This window comes from Vipera berus (assembly GCF_964194415.1).
Source record: "Vipera berus genome assembly, chromosome: 2".
In the NCBI taxonomy this organism is placed as follows: domain Eukaryota; kingdom Metazoa; phylum Chordata; class Lepidosauria; order Squamata; family Viperidae; genus Vipera; species Vipera berus.
The window spans coordinates 89867620-89889334 of NC_138203.1; the positions used below are offsets into that span (position 1 = coordinate 89867620).

The following is a 21715-nucleotide window of genomic DNA, read 5'->3' on the forward strand; positions in this document are numbered from 1 at the left end:
AAATTTCTTTTCCATCTTCAGCATTTTAGCAAAGGCCCCGGAAGGATTTTGTGCCAAAATTTATTGATGTTTGAAAACTGTTCATAATTCCTTCCACCTTGACTAAAGCCCCAGTTTCAGCTGAAAAGCACCCCCAAATCATAATCCTGACACCATCATGCTTTGCTGTGGGCGTACTTTGGATGAGTTGCAGCAGTTTTTGCATCAAGCATACTTTTTAGAAGAATTGCCATCCCACCCCACAGCCCAGACATATGAAGAATGTGGGAGATTGTTGCCACATGTAGTCAGTGATGGGATTCAGCTGGTTCGCACTAGTTCGGCATAGCTTGAGGACCACCCGGAAGCTCCAACTGGTACAGAATGCAGCCGCGAGAGTTGTGTTGGGAGTCTCCCGATACTCCCACGTTACACCTCTGCTCTGTGAGCTGCATTGGTTGCCAGTTGTCTTCCGGGTGAGATTCAAGGTACTGGTAACGGTGTTTAAAGCCCTCCATGGCATGGGGCCGGAGTACCTTAGGGAACATCTGCTGCCGGCATCAAGCTCCCTGCGCCCTGTGCGTTCCCACAGAGAGGGCCTCCTCAGGGTGCCACCGATCAGAGAATGTCGATTGGTGGCCCCCAGGGGGAGATCCTTCTCTGTGGGCGCTCCGGAGCTGTGGAATCAGCTACCGGTAGAGCTCCGGATGGCGCCCGATCTTCGCTCCTTTCGTCGCGATCTCAAGACGTTTTTGTTTGTACAAGCTGGCCTAGCCTGATGGGGATCGGTGGGGTTGTTTTATCTTTGGTCTCTTAATTTTATCTTGGGGTTTTTAGAATTGTACTCCTATTGTTTTAACTAGGGCAACTGTTTAATCTCTTTTTAATGTTTGTATTTGGTATTTTATTCTGCCCTGTGAACCGCCCTGAGTCCTCAGGGAGAAGGGCGGTATATAAATGTTATTAAAATTAAATTAAAATTAATTTTTTGTTGCCCAGGCCCAGAACGGACTTTTAGAAGCAGCATCCACAGAGAACTGGATGTTCACATATCTGAATCCCATCACTGAATGTAGTACACAACCAGTACTTGCCAGAATTTCTTGTAGCTCCTCTAATGTTGCTGTAGGCCTCTTGGCAGACTCTCAGAACAATTTTCTTCTTGTTTTTTCATCAATTTTGGAGGGACATCCAGTTCTTTGTCACTGTTGTTCCATGTTTTTCCAACTTGTTGATGACTGTCTTCATCGTGTTCCATGGTATATCCAATGCCTTGGATTTTTTTTGGGGTACCCTTCTGATACCTTCCAAGAATGAGACCCCTTCATAAGCTTTTTGCAGACTGTGGCTTTTGCTGTAAGAGACCACTGAGTAAATATCAGAAAAATCCTACTAGAACAGCTCAGTGTTGTATGAGCTTGATAAGAGTCACTTTAATTGATGGCAGGTATGTAGTGGCTACTATTTACCATCAGTTTGAATACGATTGGTTAATTTTGAACACAGCCACATCCCTACTTAGAAGAGGGTGTGTACACTTACTGTATACAACCACATTATTCTAGGTTTTTTTTGTTATTTTCCTCCCTAAAATATTTCAGTTTGTTTTTCAATTGAATTGTACAAATTATATTAAAGGTGGAAAAAATTCTGATGTGATTTACCTTGGTCTGATTTTTTTACATCTCATTTTAACAAGGATGTGTAGAATTTCTATATCCGCTTTATGCATTGGCCTGCAATAAACACTGACTAGATCACTTTTACAAATATTATGATTATTGTTGAAACCTGGCATTTTAACAGGAGTGCTTGGCTTTTTATATCCACTGTAATACTGTGTAGTCATTCATTGACTTGTGTGCTGCCTCAGTCAGAATGATTCGGGTGGGTACATCTAAGCACTCTTTAGTCAGTTTTCTCCAAGCATCTCCACTAACAAGAAGCATCAAGAAGAACCATTTGGGGAAGGAAACTTCACAAATTATAACTGGGGCTGTCTTTACTCAAGAGTACTGGAATATTTGGAAGTATAAATGCTCTCGACAAATTGCATTGGGATTTCTTAGGAAGTGACTTTTATCAAAATTCCCCATATCAAAGAATAACATTCTGTCAAATTCATATTCTGGCTGGCTTATTCCGTGAAACTGGTGAGGCTTCCAAGATATTATTAACTACCCAGCTTGTACATCAGGGTTTCCCAAACTGTAAATTGTACCTTTCTTGGAGAAATGCAGAGTCCAAGGTAGGTGTGAAGAACCTTTTAGTTACATTGTTAGAGTAAAATCGCCTTTCCCATTTTTTTCATTGTTGATTTGGGTGTTGGGGAGGTATATATATATATTAAGATTACACTAAGGGGAGGTGTGATGGCAAAACATTTAGGAATCCTCAGCGTACAAATTTATGCTACAAGCCTAAGAACGGCCGCACATTCACTTGAGCATAGCTGTTAATCAACGCGTTTGGTAATAGTGGTTTCCACTTATAGCTGAGGAAACAGAAGATGCTTCAATAGCACATCTGTGTCCCATGACTCCCATCTATCTACTTCTCATCGCTGTTGTCCACTGCTGGCACATCTAGAAGAGAAGATGCTGGAAAGCCAAGAAGCTGGATAAGATAAATGTAGCCTTAACTTTGTGTAGAACAAACATGATAACAAGCATGATAAAATAGATGTGAGACAACCACACCGGAATGACACCATTTTTCTCCTCTGTCTGCTTTGGTGGTGTTTTTTTTTTCTTCCTTAAGAGCTACGTGATAAGCAGGGATTCAACAGGTAGCATTTTCTCCCAACTGCTAAGACCATCTCTCCGTTTGGAACTCTCTCTCTCTCTCGTTTGCACCTAAAGTTTTCCTCAGTGGAAGAAAAAGAAAGGAGACAAATGCCAGATTCTGGCTATGAGACTTGCGCAAATGAGACACTGCCAACCGCCAGGTATATACAATTAGATGAACATTGGCTTGAAATGTGTACTTTCTTTTGGAAAGCCCCTGGTGATGATCACACTATCTAGAACCACATGAGATAAAGTCATCTTTGTTTGGGCAATCATACATTCTTTTTTGCACCTATCTTTCTGTTATGACTGTTTACTGTTCCACGTGAATCTGTCTTGTGGTGGAAGCCTTTGAAAAGAGTTCAATTAACCAGGTACGTTAAATTAAACATTAAATTTATTTTGATACATTTGTCCCATGCACGTGGTTGTCTCGTTGAGTTTGTAAACTCCAGCATTGGACTTTTTTACAATATTACGAACTATTAAAACTCACCAATAAGATTTATGCATAATCAATTTAATAAATGGGTAATAAGACACTATTACAGATCTTTCTGTTTCTCAGACACTGTACCTCCCCCCCCCACTCAATTTTCTGATTTAAAGCCTTAATTCATGTGTGATAGAAAATGAAAACTAGTTCTTTAAAAATGCCAATACACATGTAATAGGAGAATAAAAGCAGGGAATTTCCGAAATACATTTTTTATATCGTCTCCCAAAAACAAAATATCAGGAATTCAAAATCAAAGCCATTTTGAACAGTTTTCAGCTCTTCGTCTCACAAACGATTGCCTCAAAGCTGAAATAGCAGCTTAGATGAATCCAGATGTTTTCTGTTTCATGAATTTTCTCTTACTCTACATCTAGCCGTGGTAATACAGGAAGAATAAGATTCCCAAAGGCTGAGTCTTGTGTTATAAAGTATCCTGAAGAATGTGCATGAGCGTGCTGGAAGAGGAATAAATACACCTGTTTGAAAATTATACACGTAAGACAAAAACAAATCCCATCCCCACTGACGTCCCAGCTAAAGGAGCCCACTAAACACTTTCAAAATGATTCAGCTATACATTTCAGTGCCCAAAAGCTTTCACACAGACACTTTTATCGTCTTGATACAACAGTCAGCCAAAGCCTAGGAAAAGTCAGAATTGGTCATTTAAATCTGAACAATGGGGGGGGGGGAAACTTCTTCAAAGGTTGTTTGTCTACTTCAGGGGTGTCAAACTCAATTTCATTGAGGGCCGCATCAGAATTGCGGTTGCCCTCAGGGGGCCGGGTGGGTATGGCCAGGGTGGGCCTGGCCTACTGGGTGGCCGTGGCTAGAGTGCGTATGACCTACTGGGTCATCGTTCGCATCAAGGGTGCCTATGGGGGCCTGTGCAGGAGTGGGACAGATCTGAGGGTCTCTGGCAGAAAGAGGGTCTCTGGGCCAGGGCCAAGGCAGTGGGGGCCGTTCCCTCACTGTTTCCAGGATGGCTTCACGGGCCGCATGAAACCACTTCATGGGCCGGATCTGGCCCCCGGGCCTTGTGTTTGACATGTCTGGTCTACTTGCTAATGAAATTCTTTAGGAGCATTTGGGTTTTGTCAGGCTTTCAATATGGCTTGCATTCCAGCTGACCTCCAGCAGATACGAAAATGAAAAATAACGTGACGCACAACGAGCAGAAGTAATCCCTGCTCTTATTTCAGCACCAAAATCATATCACGGGCATTCATTTTGTATTTACGCAGTCTCTAAGCCACGATTGTCCAAACTTTCGGCTCGCCTGGGCTGCACTGAATAAAGATGAACCGTCTTGGACCACATATAAAATATATAATATAGTCAATGTATATAAATAACAAGCTTCCTTTCTTATATTTTGTAATTATCTTGTGGGTCCACATTACTACCTGTCCAGGGCTGCATGTGTTTGGTGGGCCATGGGTTGAACATGCCTGCTTTAAGCTTTTGTGAGGCACATGAATTTCTATTCCTAAAAGTAATTCCATTGGGCCCATCGAAGAGGGAAGATTGCAGTTAACATCCCACATTGGTGTTATAGGACTTGTTGGACACCCTCCAGTAACTCCCAACGGAAGAAGATTGACTATCATCAAGAGAAATATAGAAAGATTTTTCTTTCCTAGATTCTCTCTGTCCTTCATCACTTTCCAAAAGTTGTGCATCTCACTCTGCAGGCTTTTATCTTGCTGCCTGAAATCACCAGATGTTTGGATCCAAGGAGGGGCGTGTCCAAAATCACAATGCATATGGAAAAACCAATACTTTGTTCAATTTTTGATTTCTCCTATCCTTCCGTTCTGCCTCATTTTCAAGTGCTTTCAATTTACCCAAGAGCAGCTTGCCTTATTCTTGCAAGAAGGCAAAGGATCACGAGTTCAGTTCTGTATTCGGCAGGGACTACCTCTCCCATCATTTCTGCTATCACGTAAAGATCTGACAGAGGTGTGTCTTCTTGGTAACAACACCTGCCCAGCATCTCCCCACAGATTCAGTCCATCCCATCCCTGCATATTTTTTAGAAGATCGTTCACAACAAGTTCTGAGATAGTTTGATGGTTTGCTCTGTAGTATATTGCAAGCTTCTCCAAATGTGGCAACTTTAAGACTTATGGACTTCAACTCCCAGAATTCCTCAGTCAGCCATGCTGGCTGGGGAATTATGGGAGCTGAAGCCCACAAATTTTAAAAGTTGCCAGATTTGGAGACACCTGGTGTTGTAGTATGGCTTGATTATGGCCTATTATTTCTTGTGTTATTTTCTTTACTTGTTTTAGATACTGTAGTAGTACACAGAATCTGTGCTGATTCATCTCTCCATTACTTGCAGCTTCCTGGCTGTGTCAAGGTTTTCTGACACAGCCCCCAGCCCCGTCTGGTTTCAAAGCAGCCACTTTAGCTCAGAAGCTTCAGTTACAGCGTGACCACGATCTATTCAGGGTTCCAATGCCTGCCTTATGGAAACTGCCCTTTCCATAGCAATAGCAGTAGCACCTGCTTATATACTTCCCCACAGGGCTTTGCAGCACTTTTGGAGTGGTTTACAATCTAAAAAGCATTATTTACATATTTCCCCCAACAATCTGGGCCCTCAATTTACCAACCTTGGAAGGATGGAAGACTGTCAAGATCAAACTCCCAAGCTGTGGGCAGAGTTTGCCTATAATACTGCATTCTAACCACTGTGCCACCAGGGCTTCCATCCTTCCCTTCTCTTTTAAAAAGAAGAAGAATCCTTGGGCATCTCTGCTTCTGAGGTACCCAAACCACCAACATCTATGAAGCTGCAATCTGGGCCTCTTTACCTCTGCACTGACCAGGAGAACATACCTGTAAAGCAGCCTTCTGCTGCGCTGCTATGTGCTGCTGCTCGGCGTGATCCCGAAAATCCTTGTTAAGGGAGGATCTAGCCAAAGAGATGCTGTAAATAACGGAAGGAGGAAAACAGCCACGTCACACCAAGGCAATGGAGATGAGAAAGAGCACAGGGTTCACTGCAAAGGTTCGGGCTGGGTATCCCAGAGTCAAAACTTTCATATTTTTTTTTTAAAAAAGAGAAGATTTCAGGAGAAATCTAATGTGCTCAAGAACCGCAAACTCAAATGGGATCATCAGTTCTGCTCTGGAAAGATGTGCTCCACTAATGGCATTCAAGCTCAAACATAAAGAACAACCATGCCCGGCTATAAATCCAACGCAAGTCAGCTGGAAGATGGGTAGGAGAACAGCTCCTACTGTCCCCTCTCCCTCACGCTGCACGTTTTTCCTTTCTCACAGTGCCACCCAGTGCCTTACTTAAGTGGTACCTAAATAAAACCACAGTACTAACCAGGAGCTCATAGACTTCATGATGGGGGGGGGGGTTGTATGTTTTGTAGAGTAGTTGCAGAACCCTGTCTGCAGAAAAAGGTTTTCCCATTGAGAGAGGGACTCAGCAAGGCCTCTTTGTAATAGCAATAGCACTTAGACTTATCTGCCACTTCACAGTGCTTTTACAGCCCTCTCTACGCGGTTTACAGAGTCAGCCTATCGGCCCCAACAATCTGGGTCCTCATTTTACCGACCTCGCAAGGATGGGAAGGCTGAGTCATCCGTGAGCCCGGTGAGACTCGAACTGCCAAACTGTTGGCAGCTGGGAGTCAGCAGAAACGTGTAACTACAGTATCACAATCTATTAAAATTTAGTTTGAACATGCCAAAAAGGAAAACAAGGAATTTTAAGTGTTGTTTTTTGTTTCCTTTCTGGTCCAAGCCCCACTTAACATTATGATAAAATTCAACACCTGGGACAGGGAGCAAAGAAAGCCATCTAAAACTGTATCTTATTTTTTTTTATCAAAGACTATCATATTTGTGGGAAAAGGCCCAGAGAAAGACTAATTATACGATCTCTATGGCAGAGGTCCCCAACTTTTTAGGCACCAGGGACTGGTTCTGTGGAGAAAGGTTTTTCCGCGGACTGGAGGGAGTGTGGTTTTGTGTGCTGCCTGCATCCCACGGATGGGACTTTGCTTATTTGTGCGGACCGGTTTCTGCCATGCTGCGGCCCAGTACTGGTCCAAGGGTTGGGGACCCCTACTTTATGGGATCCTGAAACAAGAAAAATACAATCCAAGTAGTTGTATTCACTAAGGACAGTTAACAGAATAACCAGATTGCAAGCTAACACCCTGGCTTCACATACTCTGAAAATTGGATAGCTAACACAGATAGCTAACAAAGTCAATGGTGGCGGTGGTGAGCCGGATTCGCTAAGTGACCATGTGATTCACTTAATAACCAGGGTGATTAATTTAACCAGGCAAAAACATGGCAAATTAGGTGCTACTAACTCAACAACTATCTTGCTGAGCAACTGAAATTCTGACTCCCACTTGTGATTGTAGGTTGAGGCCTACTTGTACAAATTAGAGAGTGGGGGTTGATAGGCTTTCAAAATTCTGTTACAATACCTGAACCTCACTGAAGTACTTCTAAGTCTCCTAGCAACTCCTGTTCTCTAGCTACTTCCAAGTAGATCCTGCTGACTTTTCAATCTGGGGAAAATTTGCATATAAAACTTTGCAATCTTGGATTGAAAAGATGTATGTTAAGTATTTTATATGCAAATTTTCTGCCACAAAATATATCCAAGATGTGCCTTAATCACTATTTAGGATAGAGCTTAATGCCTATGTTATCTCTGATCACCTCAGTGAGGTGAAACTGTGTGTTTTCTAAATCGTGCATCTATATCTATCTTTGTGTGCGTATACGTATATCTGTGAGGGTGTGTGCGTGCTTGTATGCCCTCAAATATTTTATTTTTTTATTTATTTTAATTCCATTTATATCCCGCCCTTCTCCGAAGACTCAGGGCGGCTTACAAGCTTAGCAGTAGCCTTCATTCTATGTATATGCCTGCTTATTAGGGCTTTCACACACACCCCAAGCGGCATTATTACAAAGTCAGCTTAATTGCCCCCAACAATCTGGGTCCTCATTTTACCTACCTCGGAAGGATGGAAGGCTGAGTCAACCTTGAGCCTGGTGGGACTCGAACCTGCACTAATTGCAGGCAGCTGGTGTTACTTAAGGAGGCATTAGCCCACTGCTCCACCAAGGCTCTTGTATATAAAATATAAAAACTGAAATTTCAAAATGCTTCAAATATTTTCCTCCTTTGTTAGAAAGGACAAAAGTGAGAGTTGGGCTATACAGGTAGTCCTCAACTTATGAGCACAGCTGAGCCCAAAATGTATGTTGCTCCGGGAGAAGTTTCTTAAGCGAGTTTTGCCCCATTTTATGACTTTTCGCGTCCCATTTGTTAAGTGAATCACTGCAGTTGTTAAATTAGTAACATGGTTGTTAAGTGAATCTGGCTTCCCCATTGACTTTGCTTGTCAGAAGGTTGCAAAAGGGGATCACATGACCCCGGGACGCTACAGTCATCATAAAAGTGAGTCAGTCGCCATGAATTTTGATGATGTAACCATGGGGATGCTGCAATGTCTATAAGTCTCAAAAATGGTGATAAGTCACTTTTTTCAGTGCCGTTGTAACTTCGAACAATCACTAAGCAAACTGTTGTAAGTCGAGGACTACCTGTACAAGCCCAGAATAGATTTAGAAGCAGTCTGCTTCCAATACCTACAGTGCCGGGGTGTGTGTGTGTGTGTGTGTGTGTATTAATTGTGCCTGTTCTACTGCTATGATCAAAACCCGTGAGCAGGTGGTCTAGAGCAGGGGTCACCAACCTTTTTTGGTTGGCGGACCGGAGGGAAAGGGAGGGGGAAGCATTTTACGTGTGCACGCATGCGCGCACATGCATGGGGCCATGAGCATGCGTGTGACGCAAATGGGGCGGGGCTAGCACTTGCGTGATACTCGCTAGCCCTGCCCCGTTCTGTGTGCACAGCGCACTGTTTCTGCACCCCGAGGCATGGCATTGGCCCGTTTTCACGCAGCATGGCGTCCTGTTTTTATGCCCCACGGTGTCCTGTTTTTACGCCCTGTGGCACAGCAGCATCCCATTTTGCACCCCATGGTGTGGCGGCGTCCTGTTTTTTGCACTCTGCGGCGGCCCATGTTTGTTATCCACGGCACGGCATCTGCCCGTTTTTGCACCAGGCCTCAGCCCACAGGTTGGGGACCCCTGGTCCAGAGACAAGCTTTTGGGCCCAACCTACTTGGCTCCAGGGTGATTAGTGGACGATTGGTTTTGCATCAGCAGTTTTCTTTTCTCCTTGTCCAGCTCAGCCAAGATTGCAACCCTGTTTTTATTCTGAAATCCTGAAAAAAAATAAAATAAAGGAAGGTAAATGTCAGAATGGTCTCTTCTTTCTTTTAACCTCTCAATAACTTCAATGTCGTTTCCAAAATAACCTTTCAGAGAGAAAAATGAAAATATTCCTCTTGAAAACAAACATCCCTGATGCTTATTACAGGTAATCCTTGACTTCCAGCTACAACTGGGACCAGAATATCCATCACTAAGACATGCGTTTAAGGGAATTGTGCCTAATTTTACACCTTTCCCCCCCCCCATGATCCACTAAGTGAATCACACAGTCATTAAGTGAATCCAGCTTTCCTTATTGGCTTTGCTTGTCAGAAGCCTCCTGGGAAGGTCCCAAACCGTGATCACTTGACCCCCACGATGGTGCAAATGTCGTAAATACATGCCGGTTACCAAGTGCCCGAATCTTGATCACATGATTTGGGGGAATGCTGTGATGTTTCCTATGTGTAAAGTAGGATCGTAAGTCACTTTTTTTCAGTACCGTTGTGACCTTCAATGGTTGTTAAATGAAAGTGGAGGACTACCCGTATCTAAGCCAATTAAGGAGTAGTAATTTTCAGTTTCTCTCTCTTTGGATTTCTACTTTCCTAGGGACGCGGTGGCTCAGTGGGTTAGGACACTGAGCTTGTCGATCAGAAGGTCGGCAGTTTGGCAGGTCGAATCCCAAGTGCCGCATAACAGAGTGAGCGCCTGTTACTCGTCCCAGCTTCTCCCCACCTAGCAGTTCGAAAGCACGTAAAAATGCAAGTAGAAAAATAGGGACCACTACAGTGGGAAGGTAACAGTGTTCCGTGCGCCTTTGGCATCTAGTCATGCCGGCCACATGACCACGGAGACGTCCTCGGACAAGCGCTGGCTCTTCGGCTTTGAAACGGAGATGAGCACCGGCCCCTACAGTCGGAAATGACTAGCAGGCATGTGCGGGGGAACCTTTACCTTTAGGGTTGAGATAGCTGTTTTTTTTTAATGGCTCCATGTTCTCGTAACAAACGTCAGTTCGAACGGTCATGAAATGCGAGGCCTTAAGCCAAGGACCACCTGTACCCCATTTCCCCTCTCCTTACTTATAGCATTAAATAGCTTCCTAATAAAACGCAACATAAAAGATGCTTGTTATCTTGAGTTTGGTTGCTCTTATAAGCCATTTTTAGAATTGTTATCTGTACTACGGCATCACGTCCTTCCACAGTGAACACCTGAGCACTGAGTTTCACAGCAATGCAACAAGAGAGAGAGGGGGGGGGAGAGAGACTATACCTTTTATAATGATTTAATTGCGCTTTTTGGAATTGCAGTCAACAAGCCAATTATCTTTCATTTTCTAAGGGCATATTGTCCCACAATGTTCAGTAAAAATTAAGGAAAATTCATTTGACACATTAAAGTTCTGAATGATTAAAATATGGTATCTTACTTGCCTTTAATAATTACGCCGGCATAGAGAAAAGCATGCAGTAGAGTAATTTATGAATATGGAGTCCTTGGAGAAATCCATACGTACAGACTAATGGATGCCCTTTGGTTTAAGGCTTTCCTTTGGAACAGTGATTTAAATGATAAATAAAACTGTGCCTGAAAACTTTCCCCAAGAGAACTATCTCTTAGTGAAGACCAATTTGAAAACTCTGTAATAAGGTCGGATAATTTAATGAGTCAATTTTAAAGGACATTATACCAAAAACATTTTGGGGGAAAAAATGTGGTGCTATATAATTTTGTTGCAGCAAAAACTGCCTATAAATCATTCCAACCACCCCCACCCCCCACACACATATAATATATGCAATGCATATTAAAGAACATTAATTTTGACCAATTTATGACAGGGAAGAATAAAGGTAATAGTCAATTCATATGTCCAGAACATTTGTAAGAAAATAGTTCTAGGACTGTAGGATTTTCTGATAACATTTTCTTTTCAACTTACCAGAGCAAGAAGGAGCATTGTTTTTATATAGGATAATTGGATAAATGGGATAAGTAAGTAAAAGTTTATAACTTAGGGGAGGTGGAGGAAGGTTATATTATTTTGGCAATCTAAAGCTGAAGGAAGGTGATGTCATACAAATATGTAGACTAGTTTTTCAGGATTTGTTTTATATATTTTTTTTTCTAGAGTTGGGTAGAAGGTAAGACTTAGGACACCTATTTTTAAGGGTTAAGGTTAGAATCAGAATGCTTTTGCACAACTCCATCTAGTGTATTAGCCCTTCAGTCACTCATGCTCTAGTTCAGGGGTCTTCAAACTTGGCCCTTTTATGACTTGTGAACTTCAACTCTCAACTTCAGAATTCCTCAGCAGGCACGGGCCAGGTTTGAAGACCCCTGCTCTAGTTACCTCATATCTTGACTATTGCTGTATGTGAGGCTATCCTTGAAGACCACTTAGAAGTGGACAAGAATGCAGTAATGGGCATGCCTCAAAGGCATAGGGCTCACTTATCTGACAGACCATTTATCTCCAATAGTGTGTGCCCAGCCGACAAGAACTGACATGAGTTGGTACACTTTGGGTCCTTCAATTAAGCAGTGACATCGTTTGGGAAGCAAGGAGTATGGCTTCCTTTTTGCGATGCCTGGGTTAGGGTGGTCTTCTGAAGGGCTTCGAAGATCTGAAAGTTCTCCCAGATCCTGGCTAAGGTGGTTGGGACACCTACTTGAATGAAGCTGCGTTAAGTTTTGATGTTGTTGACCAGAGTCACCATCTTGTTCTCTAACTTTTCCTATTTTCTACTGTATTTTTATGCAGTTTTGTTTATGCTGCGTGCGAGCCACTCAAAGTCTAAATCAGGCATGTCAAACTCGCGACGTCATGTGACGTTGGAGCTTTTTCCTCATTGCCAGCAATGGGGTGGGTGCGGTTTCGTCGTGACGCGTCCGGCCCACGGGCTGGCAGTTTGACACCCCTGGTCTAAATCAAACCACTAAAATCATGTACCTATTTTTGGTGTAATTTAAGTGGGTGTGATCCTAGGGATCTCGAAGAAAGGGAGTCCAAGAAATTCCTGCTATTTGTCCATCCCTGTCACAATACATTAATGTATGATACAATACATGTATCATTTTGGTATGAAGCTGGGATTTTGTTTGTTTGTTTGAACCCTAATTCACACAGAACCTCAGAACCTGTCTGCAACAGTCACAGAGAAATGTCAAAATTACTCAGAGTTAACATTTACCTTGTCCAGAAGGGTTTGATGTCATCTTCCTTGTTTCCCCCTTAAATTTCTGAAAAGCGGCTACAATTTGTATTTACACCAAGATCTATAACAATGGACACAAATTAATAATAATAATAATAATAATAATAATAATAATAATAATAATAATAATAATAATAATAACAACAACAACAACAACAACAACAACAACAATAACAAGAAGATGATGTTGGAAGGGACCTTGGAGGTCATCTAGTCCAACCCCCTGCTCAGGCAGGAAACCCTATACCATTTCAGGCAAATGGCTGTCCAGTCTCTTCTTAAAAACCTCGTGTTGGAGCATTCACCACTTCTGGAGGCAGGTTGTTCCACTGGTTAATTGTTCTAAATGTCAGGAAGTTTCTCCTTAGTTCTAGGTTGCTTCTCTCCTTGACTAGTTTCCATCCATTGCTTCTTGTCCTGCTTTCAGGTGCTTTGGAGAATAGCTTGACTCCCTCTTCTTTGTGGTAGCCCCTGAGATATTGGAACACTGCTATCATGTCACCCCTCACTCTTCTCTTCGTTAAACTACACATACCCAATTCCAGCAACCGTTCCCTATATCTTTTAGCCTCCAACCCCCTAATCATCTTGGTTGCTCTTCTCTGTACCCTTTCTAGAGTCTCGACATCTTTTTTAATCTTTAAATTTAATCATAAAGGCATGCGACTCTATAATTACGGTACTAATATGTCATAAAATGGAAATTTGCTTACTTAGAAAGTTTTCAGTTTTGAAGAATATTTTGAAAAACACAATTATTCTATAGCTTATATACACTGTAATTTCCTATATTAAGGCAATAATGATAGCACTAAATCTATACATTCATCAATAGGTCATTGTTTAACTGAGAAAGAGTTCTCGGAAGGATGACACAAATATGGACCCGCAGATTTTCCATTTGGATAATCAAGTCTTTATTCCACACTTAATATTGCTAATGCTAATCTTCAACCTATTTTTGAGTTTCATATATTGTACTGTTGATTTCATTTCAAGGACAGAATCTCTTAAAGATCGTAAAATTCCAGGTAGTCCTAATACTGCTATAGCATCTGGACCATATTTTTTGTCAACCATTTCTTAATTGTATACACTGCCAAGGAGATGCTAAAGATAAATCATAGTCAGAATGTAGACTCTGTTAAAATAACTACTATGAATCAATTGATTTAAATTATTGATCCCTCTGGGGTCAGGCATTGGCCATTATCTTCAAATTAGGATTATTCCACAATATCAATGTCTCTTGGCCAGATTTCAAAATAAGGTGAAGGCTTTTATCAAAGACTCATGATATCTCAAATTGCAGAAGCTAGTTACATTTAAGTGCTGCATGAAGAAAATTAGATATTAATTTGATTTTTATCCCTGTCTATCTCATGGGCTTACAGCAGCTTTCTTTTTAAATTTGTCATGAATCAACATTTATTTATTCCAATATAACTACGTATGTTAAACAGGGAAATATGTAAGTGGCATACATATTGAAGATTACTTATCTTCAAAACATAAAAAGGAAATTCATTAAATACATTCTTGTCAAATCCTACCAGTATTTTATGGAAGTGTATATAATTAAACTGTTGTACAGGCAAGTGTATTTAAACTGTATTAATTGCCATATTTAGAGGTGGGTAGCTTTCCGCTAGAAAAGTTTGCACTTAAAAACAAATGGGTTGGAAAGTTATGGTGGGGTGCAATAACAGCATCAGACACGATGGTGGTGAAACTTTCAGCCCTTTTTGTGTGCTTTTGGGGGGCCAGAGGGTTGTTTAGAATTTTAGAATTTAGAATTTTTAGAATTTAGAATTCTTTATTGGCCAAGTGTGATTGGACACACAAGGAATTTGTCTCTGGTGCATAAGCTCTCAGGGTACATGCAAGCAACAAATGATAAATCATTACCATAATCATAAATACAATAATCATAAATCATAAGATACAACAGTCAGTGATAGTCATAGGATATCAAACAAGCTAGTTATCTTGTGAGCCCAAAGGTCTGAGACAGAATATTATACTTTATTTATTCTAAAGTATCAGACTGATATTGCAGAATTGGAAAGATAAATGTCTGGCCCCTTTCACTCAATGGGTAAGAATATTTCCTGCAGATGTTCATTGCCAAACTAGACCTGATTGCATTTGCCACCTATGGATAGATTATCTATAGATATTTTGTTTGAAACTAATGAAACTTGGTACTCAATTCATACAAAATATATTAGGTTAAAATGATATTTATATAAATGTATTAGAAATATATATGTAGCTGAATAATAATTACTTTATATGAGTATATATAGAATTGCAATTCAATGTTAAAATGATATACTCTTTTCCTTTTCTGTATTTTTTCCACTTTTTAAGGAAGATTTTTTTGACAATGTATGTTATTTTATCATAATTATCTTTGTGTTGTTTTGCCTTTTTGTCATTATTCTAAAAGCAAAAAAATAAATACAATTATGCTAAAGAATAGTGAACAAAGGGACAGTCCAGAAATGGCAATTTGCTATCAAATCTTCAAGAGTCAAAGGTATTCCCAATTTATTTATAAGCCAATACAAAGCCAACAGGATTTTTTTTTTCTTTTTCATTCTGTCACTCAGAGATTCAACAACTCAGAAACCTATCTAGAATCCTATCCTACAGGTAGTCCTCAACTTACAATAGTTCATTTAGTGACCATTCGAAGTTACAATGGCACTGAAAAGAGTGACCTATGACTGTTTTTCACACTTATGACCCTTGTAACATCCCTATGGCCACATGATCAAAATTCAGACACTTGGCAACTGTTTCATATTTATGACGGTTGTCGTGTCCCAGGGTCATGTGATTCCCCCTTTGAGATCTTCTGACAAGCAAAATCACTTAACAACCAAGTTACTAACTTAACTGCAGAATTCACTTAACAAATGTTTTACTTGGTCACACAAATTTTGGGCTCAATTGTTGTTGTAAGTCAAGTCAATGCTGAGAAGGGAAGAGCTGGGGGAATCGAGAAGGGCTATCTGATGGCCCCATTTATTGGAATAGAATAAAATAAAAAATATTTATTTTTAATCAAAAAGAACGCTTGCGATCTGTTGCAGAGGCAGAACCCCAGATTTCTTCCAGGGTGCAACATCAATCTGCACGGGTTTTTAAGGTGATTTATTTAAAAATCTTATTCCTCCGTGGCTGGGATTTTTTTTTTTTGCACTTACCAGCCCCCTCCTCTCTTTTTTATATCCCAAACTCTCCATCTTCTATCTATGCCCTGGAACAGATGTGACTGGGGTCTTCCCTTTCCTTTTAGCCCGATGGGCTTTTAAAAATACCCAAATATAAATTGGAGGTGGGGGTGGGGGTTGGAGACAATGAAAACAATAAAAATGCCAGTTTAGTCCAAATACATGACAGCTGCAGCGCCCATTCTCACCGTTGATGCTGCTGGCCCATTGTCCAACGTCTCACTTCGTGGTAGATTCCTTCCCTTTCTTCCCCCCCTCCTCCACCTGCCCAAATGGACTCTCCTGCCGCCTCCCCGTTTAGAATCTTCCCTCCGGACCCGGATTTCCCAATCAATGCGCGAGCTCCTCGCCTTCTTGTGGCGTCACACGAGTGCGCCCGCGTGCCGTCTCTTCCTATTGGTTCCAAGAAGGCCGACGGCTTTAAAACATGGAGCGTGACGCCCACGGGCTTCGCTTGTGGCGTTGAATCGGGGATTGCCTGGTAGCGAGCGAAGCGGAAGGTTTTGGCCTCTGAAGGGGGAAAACAGTCTTTAACTGCGCGCCTGGCTGCAGCCTGGGATGGGTTTTGTGAATGGCGTTTCTGGCTCGCTGTCCCCAGTCAACCCCGATAGAAATGGAACAGATCGAATAAACTCAGTGCTACAATCAGGGGTCTTCAAGCGTGGCCCTTTTATGACTTGTGGACTTCAACTCCCAGAATTCCTCAGCCAGGCACGCTGGCTGAGGAATTCTGGGAGTTGAAGTCCACGAGTCATAAAAGGGCCACGCTTGAAGACCCCCTGATCTATGATAGTATTTTTCCCCCAATCTTAGGATCTTTATGGCTGTCTGGGTGTTGAAGTCCACACGTCTTAAAGCTGTTGAGGCTGAGAATCGCCGGTCTATAGTAATAATATTAAGAATTTCAATATATTTTAGTGGTTTCATTTTATAGTGCTGTGTTAGCAATTCTAACTTTTAGTTGTCTTTCATAAGTGTCAATGGAATTATTGAAATGGATGTGGTTTTTGTGGTTTGTACCCATTCTCTTGCCATGCAGAGATTAGGCTGCATTAAACTAAACCAATAAATGGTTTTTTTTTGTTTTTTGCTTATGACTTAATATATTACATGGACCTGGTCAGTATATTTTTGGTGAATAATAGGGCTGTCAACCTACTACTGTTTGACTAATCCAATCACAGTGTTTGGATTTACATCCATTTACAATTGTGTAAATCAGATGAATCTGGAGAATTGGCTTTATTGCTAAATTTTAAACTCATGGGATGTCTACTGTTATATCTATTATCTGTGTCGATTGCTTGGTGATGAAGATGCCTCAAACTTTATTAAGAATAACTGGCTGGGAACTTGACATATCTGACAATTACTAGTTTCTGTTCTGATTTGAAGGAGCTAGTCTTGAAAAGCAAAGCAAAAAATGATTTTCCATTCCCATAGCATTGGAAGCTGTGCAAAAAGCAAAAAGTTTAATACAGCTTTCTTTGGTGTTCCACTGATGTCCCACCGCTATTGTGACTAAGTTGAGAGGGAACTTAATGCATTAAAAGCCATTCTTAGTGTCAAAGAAAATAAGAAGAAAAAAAAGGCACATTGAACAACACTGCTTCTAAGGGAGTGGTATTTTTCAGTGATATACAAATGAAAGCCATGGGTCCTTCCATTTTTCTAACACCTCTGAAGATAAAATATACTGGAAAAATATAAGGAAAGAATTAAACCCTTCCCAATCCTTTTCCCTCTCCTGTGTTGCAAAAAAAAGGGAGGGGGAGGGCAGCAGGGCTTCCATGCATTTTCAGAATCAACTCAAATTAGGCAGTTTGTGCTTGCTTTCCTATTTCTCTAGACGTGCCATCTATTATTATGATGTTGCTGTTTTCACATTTACCAGGGACTCAAACTAAATCTTAAGTTGAAAGTGCAGGTTAGGATCACAATGGCTTTAAAATAACAATGAACTGCAAGGACTTCTTGTTCAAAACATGGGATTGACATGGTTCACATCTTGGTGTGAAAGGGGCCTTGGGGAAAGAAAGATTGTTTACAATTTATTTCCTTTTCTGAGTATAACCTTATCGTCTTCCTGTTCAAGATTACAGTTTCTTAAGACAAGTGGCATATAATTTACTAATTCCTGAAAGCATGCTAGCCTATGTATAAGTGGCAAGACAATCTTTTTCACTGTTATTGCAAAAATGAATATTAATGCCTTGTAACCAGGATATAAGTAAACAGCTATCTATTAATTGAGGTAAAGAATTGCCAAAAGGGCATATCTATAGCAAAGCATAAACTTTCAGAGTCTCTTAAGATTATATACATTGGGCTTTGGTACTTTCTCAGGATTTAGCAAAAATATCAAAGTTCTTATTTCAGATTAAATTTCCAGAGGCCAGGCAAGGAAATGATGTGTATTAAAACACCTTATTGTGGCACATAGTTGGCACTTTTATATTTTTGGGAAATGGAATTGTCTCACACTATGGATAATTGAGCAGTTAATGAGTCCAAAAATTTTAACAAATTGCCCTGATTGTTTCCTAAAATAAATTTAGGATTATTAGAAAAGCAACAGGAAATCCTCCAGGGCTACCATATCTCGGCTACACAAATCCAGGCCCCCCACTAGATGGCAGCTTTTTAATATTTTTGTTGCTGCCTAATGATCCTCTGGAGTTGTCAGCCCAGATTTGGTAGTCCCATTATTTTTCTGAGTAGAGGTTTATAATTTTTTTTAACCCGTGGTAAAACTCTTGGGCCAGAACAGAACGATTAGCACATTTACACTGCTTAAAAATAGTTTTAGATTGCTTTTTTGTCCTTGTGGCAGTGTTGAGAATATGTCTTTGAAGTGAACTGTTATCAGCATTCAAAGTATCCCTAGGACAAATAGAAAATATGCATACGCACATGTGAAATATATCAAATTGCCACCCTTGACCACTGTTCCATTAAAAGGCAAAGCCTTGGGGGCATCAAAGAATACAGCATGTTTGGACTGCATATTTTCAGACCATTGCTGTTTCCTATGCCTGTAAGCTAAAATAATTATAATAATAATAAATGGGGGTTAGGAAAATAGTAGGAATTGGAAAGAATGGACAAGTGGAAAAAACAAAAGACCACTTTCAGTCCAAAAACTAGCAGTAAAACTCAAATAGCAGAAAAATCACAACAGTCAGAATGTAATGAATAGCACTGTATCTGTGTTCTGAAACAGAATGACTCACCTGAAACAGAATGACTTACCAAATGATTTAAAATGAGAATTCTCATTTAAGAGCAAGAAAATTAGGATGGCCTCTCATGAAAACCAGCTGAGTGACTCTGAACCAGTCACTCTCAGTCCAACCCATCTCACAGTGTTGTGATTGGGGAAAACTGAAGGAGGAGGGAGTACTACGTATATCTGTTGCCTTTGGTTATTTGTAAAAAAAAATACTATATACAGGCAGTATACAAATTAAATAAATAAAATGTATGCCATAGCTCAGAAGAAAATGGAGAATCAAAATTGTGACCTCTTCTAGCATTGAAATGATCAGTCATAATTAAGTGGCCTGAAGAAAAAAACGGGAGCCACTACAAGAGTTTGAGAAGGAATATAAACAAACACCCTAGCTAAATATTATTAATCACAGGGAATCGCTAATAACTGGAAAGACAGTGAAATTAAGAAAGGCCTCTTTAATCTGAGTCTATTCTGCTTTTACCTCAATGAATTACTCAGATTACATACAGAATATCAGGACTGACATTTCTGGAGCGTCTAGTTTCCTGTCGTAAAATAATGTGTCATTTAATATATTCCACAGCATTCCTTCCCTGTGAGGTCACCTGGCGATAATCCATGAAAAAAACTCCTAGCTAAAAGTTTTATTTCTGTTTGGGAAAGAAAATCCGAGGGGTAAAGCAAAGGTTTATAAAATGAATTGGGTAGGCACGTCAGAATTCATGACATCTGTTTTAAGCACACAAAAAAAGTTGGAATTTCCTTTGACAGAGCATCTTCCAAAAGTCTCTTTCACTACTGTTGCTCAGATGATTGATTGCTGATTGATTGACACCTATGTTCAATACAAACCACGATGACACAAAAGTGATAAAACACAAACGTCAGTCTTTCATACTTGATCCTGTATTGAATTCAACTGGTTTTTTTTACCATACTTCACCATTGCTTCTTTCTTGGAGATATTTAGGTTGAGATGCATAAATAGAATTCTGAAAACTAATACAGTTATCTTACCAAAACAAGTACCTATACTTGTTTGAAAGAGATTTTGGGTTTTCAGAACATACCGTATTCAAGATTCATTACAGATAGGATGGTTAGAGATTATCTGGGCTTCCTGTTTTGATTGTGTTAGATACAATCTCCTTGTTCTTCTATCTTCGTTTTGCAGAATATGGAGGATCATTAAAAGCCAGCTTATTTAGCAAGTGTGTGCCTGCAGCTCTGCTAAAAATATTACTTAATCAGAATATCTATTGGCTAAATGTGCCATTTTAGTAACTTCTAAAGGCATGCTACATTTTCTACCAATTACCGTATGTTATAGTATAAATAGGATTATCTTGGAGTATATATTTTTTTAGGAAATTAAAAGTGTGCTTTATTTATTCAGTCCTCTGAGCATGAGGTCAGTTTACCAGATGCCTTTGTGCTAAATAAAAAAGTATAGGTTATTACAATTTTAGTTATCCAGATGCTCTAAAGCAAAATTACTGCTTAAACCCAGTAGTGGAGAATTATTTTAAATTTAGATGGGACTAGCTGTTTCATAGTTTGTCAAAGAAGAGGCCTGTGAACTCCCCAAAATGATAAAAATCATGGGCAAAATGATCATCAACAGTTATGTTGGGAAGAACATAATCATCCTTTTAGACTCACCAACTAATACAGGGGTGTCAAACTGGCAACGTCATGTGACATGTTGTGACACATCGTGACTTTTCCCCCCATTGCCAGCAATGGGGTGGGCGCAGTTTTGGTGTGACGCATCCGCAGGCCAGCAGTTCGACACCCCTGAACTAATAGGATAGGGTGGTCTACATTTGAACAATATCTAGAAATGATTAAATCAAGACTCATGTTTTTAGGTCAGCTACAGCACGATCCTTTCTTTAAAATAAACCAAGCTAAAGATATTTCACATGCAGTATATCAGAAATATATCCAGCCTAGAAGCGGAAATAAAATCTGTCCACTTAAGAAAGAACCCATGGTTTGGGATAATATTCTGAAGGAAAAAACAATTTATGTTGAATCTCCAGTAAACTAAATTCTAGGGCTCAGCATTTGCTGGAGTCATCAAACTGGGCCTCTGCTACAAATTGGTATTCTTGTTTATCCAGATAGACATATTTATTTAGGATCACTTCCAAGACTGAGCTACAGATAGATAGTTTGGGAACTCTGCAGAAGATGTCATGGTGAGGAAAAGGTAATTTCTAGCAATTACTGATTGCCACATTATTTGATGTGGGTTCAACATGCTCAATCACCTCAGATATGTGCGGTTTTTCAATAAGTAACAGTTTTACTAATCTTTTAAATGTTTTTGGAGCCTCTTAGGGGTAATGGAATTCCCCCAAAGGGATTTTCCATGTTTTGGTATGTGTCTACAGTACTTCCTCAAAGATCAGCTTACTTGACTGTTCTAATGAGGAAATACAGTAAGAATCTTTGATGTTCCAGT

General features: G+C 40.3%; 1 protein-coding gene and 1 long non-coding RNA gene across 3 annotated transcripts in view; both read right to left on the reverse strand.

Annotated features, from left to right (window-relative positions):
* Positions 1–21715, reverse strand: part of LOC308662277 — a 907910-nt gene that overhangs the window by 73475 nt on the left and 812720 nt on the right. The gene's annotated exons all lie outside the window — the stretch shown is intronic.
* Positions 3181–19322, reverse strand: INIP (INTS3 and NABP interacting protein). Of its 2 annotated transcripts, none has more exons than XM_081317942.1 (5): positions 19263–19322; positions 12745–12829; positions 9453–9555; positions 6115–6205; positions 3181–3722 (listed from the first exon to the last, which is right to left on the reverse strand). In XM_081317942.1, exons 2-5 carry the CDS (start codon positions 12767–12769, stop codon positions 3627–3629), a joined length of 315 nt encoding a protein of 104 aa, XP_081174068.1. In that variant the 5' UTR covers positions 12770–12829; positions 19263–19322; the 3' UTR covers positions 3181–3626. The 2 variants fall into 2 exon arrangements, with proteins under 2 accessions (XP_081174068.1, XP_081174067.1); XM_081317941.1 differs by lacking the exon at positions 19263–19322 and adding an exon at positions 16199–16336.